The sequence below is a fragment of the Erythranthe guttata genome, chromosome 8 (assembly GCF_056151865.1).
Source record: "Erythranthe guttata isolate IM_541 chromosome 8, IM_541, whole genome shotgun sequence".
Lineage (NCBI taxonomy): Eukaryota > Viridiplantae > Streptophyta > Magnoliopsida > Lamiales > Phrymaceae > Erythranthe > Erythranthe guttata.
In genome coordinates, this window is record NC_142540.1 from 1,145,902 (window position 1) to 1,156,898 (window position 10,997).

General features: G+C 31.4%; 1 protein-coding gene and 1 pseudogene across 2 annotated transcripts; both read left to right on the forward strand.

Moving 5' to 3' along the window:
• The first annotated feature begins 1,689 nt into the window (after positions 1-1,689).
• Positions 1,690-3,589, forward strand: LOC105961663 (myb-related protein 306). The gene is made up of 3 exons (XM_012985903.2): positions 1,690-2,313; positions 2,397-2,526; positions 2,621-3,589. The coding sequence occupies exons 1-3, from the start codon at positions 2,181-2,183 to the stop codon at positions 3,396-3,398; spliced, it is 1,041 nt and encodes a 346-aa protein (XP_012841357.1). The 5' UTR covers positions 1,690-2,180; the 3' UTR covers positions 3,399-3,589.
• A 6,603-nt stretch (positions 3,590-10,192) lies between these two features.
• On the forward strand, positions 10,193-10,997 carry LOC148768271 (mini zinc finger protein 2 pseudogene; annotated as a pseudogene). Its single transcript, XR_016033034.1, has one exon. The product of XR_016033034.1 is annotated as a mini zinc finger protein 2 pseudogene (transcript).

The following is a 10,997-nucleotide window of genomic DNA, read 5'->3' on the forward strand; positions in this document are numbered from 1 at the left end:
TAAGTTTAGCCAAACCCCTCTAAGTAACGAGACTAAAATAAATCATGAAAATAAATTTTCATGATCAAATATGTGTATGCACGCACCACGAGATTTATTTTACTACGATATGGTTCACTCACATGCAATTTGAACAATTTCGTTTTCTTCTAGACAAACATTAATTAGACAAATGCAGTGGTCTCACTCATCTATATCAGACACAACTGATCAAAAGGTCTTTAATTAAAATAAATTTAAATAAAATTGAAAAATTGAAAGTTAGACATCACAAGGATCATGACGCATGATCATGTATAAATCAACTATGGACCATTTTAGTTAATGCTCTTCCTCTATTCATTCAATATATATATATATATATATATATGTACTTTTTCTTTTTTTCCTTTTTGTTGGATTTGATCATCAATTTCATCGGAATGAGTGGTTGTGATGAGAAAGGAACTCGAGAAGTGCAATTTAAGCAACTAATTGTTCATACACTGGAAGATTGATCACAAGGAAACAACTAATTGCCTTTGCTGAGGTGGTGCACGCGTATTGGATGAGGTGGAGCTCGAGACACATGTGTTGGAGACTTTGGAGGAAGCTAACTTCTGGGAGGGTATAAAATAATGAGTAGTTGTCTTTAATTAGGGTTACGCGAAAGAGAGAGAAGAGAAACCAAAGAGAGAAGAGAGGAAAAATAGTGATATTTATAGTTTAATCTTCTTGTTGATTGTTTTGTAAACTATTGTTCAAATTGATTGAATAAAGATCTCGTTCGTCCTCCAATTGGTTTGTGTTTTATTACAGTTGATTCATTAAATTTCTCATATACTAGGGCTCATGTAGAATTATAGTATTCTTGTTTGCATATATTATGTGCATGAACAGTCTTATTTGTGGTATGTTCACGATAAATTACAGAAGAGCATATATCGATAAAAGAATACGCGATAAAGTAATACTGATAAAATAATAATTTTGCTTGAATAATAATTCAAAGAGATGATATAAATGGAGAGCGCGGAGCAATAGTATATTAAATGCACCATTAATAATGGTAAAATGAAAATAATAGCAACCCTTTGCTTTATTATTGCCATGGACTTTAATTTATACTGCTTCAAGCCCTTAATTACTATTTTTTGAACCTTAATTAAATATTTCTTCAAATAATTTAGGGTGGCAATCTTAATTATTGGTACCCAGCTGATCAATAAGTGTGTGTAATCTTCCACAGTCGATTTTCACAGAGCTCAAGAGTTAATAAGTTGCAAGGGGGTCCCCACCCCCCATTATTCCTCATTCATTTTCCACATATATACACAATTCATGATCATATCATATTACTAATTAATTAATGGGTTTTCTGCGTTTGAAAAAACTGATCATTAATGAATTATCAGTGGAATTATGAAATTTTGAAGAAAATAATAAAGTGGTAACAGATTCTTGAAAATAGGAGGAGAGTAATTAGTTAATTACACACAAGTGGGAGAGTCTTCAATCTTCATTAGTAGTAACAGTTATTACTATAGCAGTAAGCATGCAGCAAAACTTCATTACTACATACTAAATACATGATTTAATAATAATTAATATAGTCTGTGTAGTACTGTGTGTGTGTGTGTGACTGTGTGAGAGAGAAAGAGAGCACAGTAACGTTGAATAATATAGGGTGAAAAATTAGGGTTTTTGCACAATCTGCAGGAGGGGTAAATTAAAGCACATTGAATGCCGACGCGGTTTTAGTGAAGCTGCAGCAGGAAATAAAATTAAAAGAAAAAAAGAAAAGGAAAAACAGAAGAGGGAATACACAGAGCTGACTTTAGGTGAGTCCATGGCGGAGTAAATGCATTTGCTGTCAACTTTTTTGACTCGTTTGTTTTCTTCCTAGGTCACTCACTCACTCAGTACTACTCTCTTCTCATCACACATTATACATACATACATACATACATATATATGTGTATTCCCTTTCTATATATATATGCAGCTAGATCAAATAAAAACCCTACGACCTCCACTATACTACACCATTAATTTATAGTACTGTCTCTTCTCTTTCAATCAAGATAATTATATCCCAACAAGATAAAATCAAGAAGTTTTTTTTCGATTCAAACCCAGAAAGAAATTAATACACAGTGTGTGTTCGGAGTTAACAACGTTGTATTGTTTTGTAAATCAAAATGGGGAGACCACCTTGCTGCGAAAAGGTCGGAGTGAAGAAAGGGCCATGGACACCTGAAGAAGATATCATGTTAGTTTCTTATGTTCAAGAACACGGCCCTGGTAATTGGAGAGCTGTTCCTTCTACTACAGGTATTCTTTTTTCTTTTTTTTTAATAATTATTTTATTGCTGACAAATTATATATAATTTAATATTTTATTTTTGTGGGTCTAGGGTTGAGGAGATGTAGTAAAAGTTGCAGGCTGAGGTGGACGAACTACCTCCGGCCCGGAATCAAGAGGGGTACTTTTACCGATCAAGAAGAGAAGATGATTATCCAGCTACAAGCCCTTTTAGGCAACAAGTAATTTATTTAATTATTTACTGCTGTAAAAAAAATTAGGTTTTAATTGAAAAAAATCGAGTCTTTAATGTGTTTTTTCATTTAATTTCTGTAGATGGGCAGCCATAGCTTCTTACCTCCCGGAAAGAACAGACAACGACATCAAGAACTACTGGAATACCCATTTGAAGAAGAAGCTGAAGAAGCTCCAAACCGGGTCGGGCGATGATGACCGACCCGGATCCGGCCATGGTTTACTCTCACACTCCATTTCTAGGGGGCAATGGGAGAGAAGGCTGCAAGCTGACATCACCACTGCCAAACAAGCCCTTGAAGATGCCTTGTCATTTGATAAGAATAATGATAATAATATTAATAATAATTTGGGATCCGAATCATCTTTTTCTTACAACAACAAACCTAGTTCTACTACTACTCATCATCAGGGTTTTTCGTATGCGTCGAGCACCGAGAATATAGCGAAGCTGCTCAAAGATTGGGTGAAGAGCACGCCGAAAAACGACGAATATTCAAAGTGTTCGAGTACTCAGAATTCATCGAACAATGCGGTTGATTTATACGAAGAAAAGCCTACTCCATGCACTTACAACAATAATAACAATAATGATAGTAATAAGAGCAAATCCGGGATTGATTTGTCGGAAGCGTTTGAATCCCTATTTGGTTTCGAGACTTTCGAGAATTTCGAATCTTCGAATTCGGACGAGTTTTCGAGATCCGCTTCGCCGAGTGATCTTGTTCATGATGAAATCAAACCCGACCCGGTTTCGCTTGCCCCGTTATCCGTGCTGGAGAATTGGTTGCTGGATGATCAAGGGAAGGATTATTTGACCAACTTCTCTTTTGATGATCACAATCCGGATTTATTTTAGATTTTGTTAATTAATTTATTGTTATTTCATTTGTTGGGAAATTGATTTTTTTTTTTAGGTCCTAACATCAGACATATTTTTATTTTCATTTTTTATTTTGTGTATTTTGGCTTGAAGGGTTATTTTGGTCCAATGCTAATCAACTTCTTGTTTTGGTTATTTTTACTTAACAACGTTGTAATTTTAGTACATGTCTGATTTGATTCATTTGAAGGAGTATATAGTTATTCGAATTACCTACTTAAGTCTGCATTATTAACACATTAATTCGGTCAATTAATCAATTGTCTGTACATATTAAATGCTGGTAATTAATAAAGTAAAGGGGCTTCATCAGATCAACATCAATCTCGATTGAATTAATTCTTTTGAACTTTTCACAAAGCTTCGGTTTTGGTTTCGATTTCGAAATCATTTTTTCAAGAGTAAATTAAATCGATCTCTCTGTACATATACTTTAGTCTTTCATTAATTCCACAAACCCTACTCGTTAAAAGTTGATTACGAATAAATTCATACATTTTGTAATACGATCGCAAGTGATATTTGAAAAATAATCTTTATCATATAGAAGAAAGAAACGTTAGGCCAAATCCCTTACAATCATAATGTCATATTTGTAAAAATAAATTATTATATATATATATATATATCAAGATTATTAGATTTTTTTTTCTCAAAATTGATAATTTTATGGAAAAAGTAGAAATTGAACGTGTATCATAATTCATAACCAATATATAAGATCTTATTTAATAATTTGGACCCCCATGAAATAAATTTACATAAATATAATAATAAAAAAAAATGATGAAGAAAAATAGTAAAAATGTGTGGGCAGGAATAGCCTTGGAAATATGCAGGGTTTGCCTTAAATGCCACATGTGAGTTGTTTAAGTCTTTTCTACGATAAAGTCACACACAAGAAAACCATAACCCTAATTATTAATTAATTAATTGAATTTCCCTCCCTTTCTAAATCTCCACCAGCTCACTCTGATAATGACACGTGCCCCTTTTTATTTCCTATACTAATTTTCCTACATCTATTTATTTTTCAATTAAAATTTCAGAATATACTATTTGAAATTTAACAAAAAAAAAAAGAAAATTAGAATTGAGGGATGGGCTTACTACAGGCTACAGCTATGACAAATAAAAGTATATATATATATGTGTAAATTAAATAATAAAAAAAAAATTAAATATGGTCACATGGTTAGGGGACCCCTTGGGGGCTAGGGCTACAGTAAATCCAGTGAGCCAATCGCAATCGATGTCTGTGCATACATGTACATGACAGGTGCATGTGCACCCTCACCCGCATCCATCATCTTCTCATGCATGTGCACACTTACATATTAATTACTTCTAATTTATTCATTCTTTATTTAATTTATTTATTAATTAATACTTTCCTTTTTATTTTTTATTGAAATAATATGGGCTTCTTTTTTTTTTTTCTTGTACATCGTTTAAATATTTCTAGAGGCCCGTTTTTTTGTCAATCAAAAGCCCATTTTCTGAAATCCTATGTTTGACCAATTTCTAATCATTGCAAAATTTTCTGTGAGAAAGAGAAAAAAGAATTGACCTTTTTTTTTTTTTAATCCGTAAATTATAGTACATGAACTATTTATTTGAGAAAATTGAACAATTGATTGCTCTATGAAACAATTTCGATGTGAATTGTGATTGAAGGCCTAGCTAAAATAGCAAAATTTTGTAGGCTCCAAGACAAGAGATCTAATTTAAGAAAATTACAAATACCCCTGAGGTATGGTCAATTTAAGAAAAAACCCCTATTTTTTGGATAATTACATCTACCCATCAACTATGATTTTTTTCTTACATCTCCGCCCTTATGGTGTTAAATTCAACATAATCATCTACATTTCCTGGAATATGTGCTCTAGTTTGTACTCGTTTTGTGTAAAAATACAGTTTCTGATGCACTACAATCTGATATATGCAAGCCAAAAAACAGATACTATGGTCATCTTGCTTTAAAATGTGGAGTTCGAATGGGATAAAACGGGTACAAAAGTGATAATTTTCCATATAATCTCGAAGATCCACTAAATTTGAAACCGTAAGGGTGGACGTATAAAAAGATTTATAGTTGAAGGAGGTGGTTATAATTACTCAAACACGAAGGGGGTTTTGTAATTTAACCATACCTCAGGGGTGGTTGTAATTTACCCTATTAGAAGATGATGAATTAGTTGGCATTTGTTCTAATTATTGTTTGTGCATATAATTAGAGATTTGTTCTAATTAGTGCTATGTTGAAATGAGAGCAAGAATCTCGACAGGTGATATTAAGAAACCATAAATTTGAACTCATTCTGAAAGATGTGATATGAATAAATGTCGTCATAAACAATTCGAGTCGAGCTGACATCATGTCTATTTAAAAGTACTCAAATTTATATCGAACTCGTAAAATTGGGTTTGATCAAGAACACAGTCCAACTCGAATAGCCTCGACTTTTCGTACATACTGTATCATTTTTCTTAGCTTAAGACGAGCTTTATCAAATTATCGAATAAAAATGTTCATGTGTTAATTCTTTATGTTAACAAATTGAACTCATATGAGACCTCAACGAACGGTCTCGAATCAAATCGATTATCAAATAATTTGATTTGATTTTTGATCATAAATATTAATTAATTATGTGAATGCATTTGTGGTCCATGCTTAAATTACGTATGGATCGGACTTCCTTATTAAGGACCTATTTTCCCACTTTCTTTTGTTTTTCAGAGATATTTTCCCACTTTCTTGATTTAATTAAAACGCATTATTATTACTATTATTATTAGATCATAAATTCAAGGATAATTGTCCTTGACGGACAGCTGTCAAGTTGCATCAATCAACGCCAAATTTCCTCATTAGATTAAGCACTTTCACAATTAACACCACCATAATTAGCAGTGTTTTGCTTAAATGAATTAGAAATGTCTAATTCCACTAATAAATCTCCAAAATAAATAAATAAAATACTTACGAGTCTAAGATGCTGAATAAATGGTCCCCTGTAAATAAAATAAATAATCCTGAATTAAAGATGGGTTATGGGTTGGGTTGTTGAGAAGCAAAGTATTTAATCACCCATCTCTTTAAGTCCCAATCAATCTCATTAGTCTAAACTAAGTTGTTGATTAGTGATTAATTATCACGTTAATGCGTTTTTCAGTCACTTTTACCTATTTTTTTCTCTTGACTTGACAAACATGAAAGAAACCCATTATCACCAACTACGTGCACTACTAGCTGTTAGCTACTTATACTTTAGTTTGATTATTTAATTACAGAACTGATAGTTGAAAGATTGGGAAAAATACAAATTTCGACCCTCAAGTTCGCATCAATTACACATTTGGCCCCTCATGTTAAAAAAAACTCATCTGATCCCTCATATTTTAAAAATTCAACATTTTTAGTCATTTTCTTCAAGTTTCCATCATTACAGAGCAGATACATGAAAGATTGGGAAAATTACAAATTTCATTCCTCAAGTTTGCACCAATTTCACATTAAACATATTCACAAAAAAACACATTTGGTCCCTCGTGTTTAATTTAAAAAATTCAACACTTTTAGTCATTTCTGTCAAGTTTTCGTTAATAATAACGGAATCAAGCATGTGCACAACACTGCCTAACTGACGGACTAACGATTAATTGGCGGAAATTACCAAAAATGTTAATTAACGAAACATGAGGAACCAAATGTGAAATGAACACAAACTTGAGAGATGAAAACTACAATTTTTCCATTGTCCATTATTATATCCTGGTGATGGAAATTTTGATACAGTCATGTATGCAATAAATTAACTCCAATAATAATAATTAAAAAAATAAATACAATAAAAATAACATTATTATTATTATTATTATTATTATTATTATTATTATTATTATTATTATTATTATTATTATTATTATTATTATTATTATTATTATTATCATTATTATTATTATTATTATTATTATTATTATTATTATTATTATTATTATTATTATTATTATTATTATTATTAAAAAAAAAAGAAGGTAAAACCGTAAAGGGCCGAAATTGTACTGTCTAGATTATGTTCAGTGGGCCCGTTGGACAGAAGAAAGAAGGCCCGCCACGGCACAACAGGTCTTAATTATATTCCGAAAAGAATAAAGGGCCCACTTAAGTAAATTAATTTAATTTAGGAATTAATGAGAGAAATTAGAAGACAGCAAAACCAGGAAATTTGGATTTGCTTTAATTTCATCCAATAGCCTTCCAGCAAAAGATCTGCAAAACATAATATTTATGGAAACAAATGCATATGCTCTGTATTTATGCAAGGAGTAATAATTAGTCCAATTATTATTTATTCTTATTGCAACATAACTCTGAAATATATTGGGTACGTACACTCATAATGGGTATAAGAGGGTTCGAACTCGTCCCGCAAGGAATTGTCTAACGGTTGAAACAAATTCAAATTTCGTAGCCAGCCAAAGATCGCTAGATCGAGCTTGTCACGCATGGTTAGTCTGGTGTGGTTAACGTTTATCGTATTGTTTGCAAGCTATTAATTATACGAAAATGTAGATTTATCCAGTGCACACATATATATATATATATATATATATATGTATATATATATATATATATATATATATGATTGACTGCTTTCGGTACATTAATTGGATTTATAAAAATATTAAAGACATTCTAGCTCTTTATGTGTTACCACGACATCAACGATGACACAATACTATACTCCACAGAATATCCTAGCAAATTTTCAAAATTTTGATATATTTTTCTTTAAGGGCCAAGATTCTTCTCAAATTTGTTTGGCTATATAAAATATCTAACCTAAAATAATTAGGTAAAATTGAATAAAGTCCCAAAACATTAAATAATTTCCAAAACAATAAAAAAAATATTTGTTAATGATAAGAAGAATTTTAATTATTAATTTTTAGCCTACCTACATGCCACAATACGATGGGGGTCTCACAAAAGTATAATTAGTTAGAAGAGCAAAAAGAATGGTCTGCCAAAATTACGTGAAAGATATAGTTTTTGAAATTTAAATATGATAATGATTAGTATATTCGAGTCAAAATTTCAAACTTAAACTTAGCTTTGATTTTCCATTTCCATTAAGCAAAAGTTAGGTACTTAGATTGAATATTGAAGCCAGATCAATTTGGTAAGTACATATAGACTTAGAACATACCATTAGCAGCACGTAAATCGAAGAGAAGTTGATACACACAAATTAATTAAGCAACCCTTGTGACATTGACTACTAATTGTATGGTCAAACATACACTGCCTAATTTTCTCAATAATTATATTAATAATTAATTAATTAGTATCTAGTTAAAGAATATTTTGTAATGCTTTTTATATTGCACTAATACAAAAAGAAAATTAGATGCATAATGTATTATTGCACTGACGATTTGGTGGAATAACTATTTTTTAATGTACACGTGGATGTGATTGCTTATATCTATACTTGTGTAGTTATGTTTGGTATTAATTATGTGCATGGGATTTTGTCATGTAAAAACCCTAATCATTTTTTTTTTGTTAGGTAGGTTGACTTTAAATTTAAGATATATTTTTTATATATTTAAATTTGTAATTAGATGATTTGATTTATTTATTTATTATAAATCATGACCATGGTCTTGATTAGCAAGAAATTATTAAATAAAATGAGTTTTTTTTGTAATTAGATGTATATAAAATAAGCAAAAGGGTAGACGACAAAAGGTTTGCCCACACAGTTTTGGCAGGTATAGTTACCAAATCCACGTATACCAGGGCCTTCACAGTTCACACTTTAGTATTAAGGGCCACTTAATATTAGGTTTCTAATTAGGCCACGTTAATTAATAATTTATCAAATAAAAACTAATTAATCTTTTTAATTGTCCTAATCAATAAACAAATAAAGCTCACTAATAATGAACTGCTTTTGCATTCCTAAGACAATGTTTAGTTGTTAGGAAGTTGCGCCATCAATTCACAACGACCATTCCACAACATTTTTCCCATGTTCAAAGATAAAATGTACTTGTCAAACTAGTGTTTAACACCACTAATGTAAAAATTAAAATAAATTTAAAAGGTTAATTTTATGATTGATTATTTATTTTGATATACAGTAAGATCAAACGAATCAATTCTATATGTCACATGCTTCACTTGTTCGATAATTAAAATTACAATTGAAAAAAGAAAGTGAAGAGAAAAAGTCGTGTAAATCAATTTTTTTTTTTTTTTTGCGTGTGTGTATATAATCAAGAAACGACGAGCCGCCATCAATTTCAAATTAATTGTTGCTATGAATACAAAAAAAAAAAAAAAAAAAAATACTCGCTATTACGTGTCGCTTTAAAATTTCAATGATGCATTAATTACGAACTACTCAATTGTGTTCCTGTTACAATACTTAATCAATCGACGGAGAATCAAATAGAAATGAAATTAGTGCCAAGGGTATTTTAACACTTTGTTAATTTGAAAATGTGTGTTTAATTATGTTGAAGTTATTAGTTAATTTTTGACAAAGTAAATTAACAAAAAGATAATTAATTAAATAAGTTTACCCCCACTGGAAAAATAAAGATTCAATGAATATGGCCAAGAACAAAGTATTACAGTAAAAAGAAATTAATTAATTACTATTTATGATATAACAGTAAAAAAAAAATTGAAATTAATTAAATTAGTAGTATTGAGTATAATTAGTAGAAGAAAATTGTAGGTGTATAAATAGAGGCCCCTTAGGGTTAGGGTTTGGCCCTGCACCAGAAACGACCCATCTTCTTCCCTTCTTTAACTTTCTCGCTCCTTGTCTTAATCACACAATCGAATCTTAAACATCACTCATCTGATTAACCTTAATTCAGACATCCTTTCCTTATTTAATTTATAAATTTAAAAATAAAAAAAAAAAAGATTAAGAGGAGGGATGAAGAAACGTCAAGTTGTTATAAGGAGAGACGATCATCAGTATTCCAGGAACACTACGAATTCGTCATTTACAGTAAGAACTGTGAGATACGGTGAGTGCCAAAAGAACCACGCGGCGAATGTCGGGGGATACGCTGTGGACGGGTGCAGGGAATTCATGCCGTGTGGTGACCAGGGAACCGGCGCTGCCGCCCTCACCTGCGCCGCGTGCGGCTGCCACCGGAATTTCCACCGGAGGATGGTGGAGGCCGAGGTGGCTTGCGACTGCAGCTCCTACCCTTGCTGCGAGAGCGACACGTAGAGTAAGTCGTTAAATTATTATTTTTTTTTTTCTGGTGGTGGTGGTGGAGAAAGAAAAAACTATAAATGGATAGTGGAGGTGTGTTTGTGCATGTCGAGTGTGTGTTGTGTGTGTAAGTTTGGTGAACGAGTACATCAATTAAATGTCGTTGAGAGAAAAATTAGGCCGCCTTTTTTTCTTCAATTATTGGTTTTTTTTTTTATGTGAAATGAAATCCTCGTACGAGTTGTCTGTATATTTGATGATGGAGATCTGTATATCCGGTGGTGATTTATATATGTTTGAATATATTTTTTTTTTATTA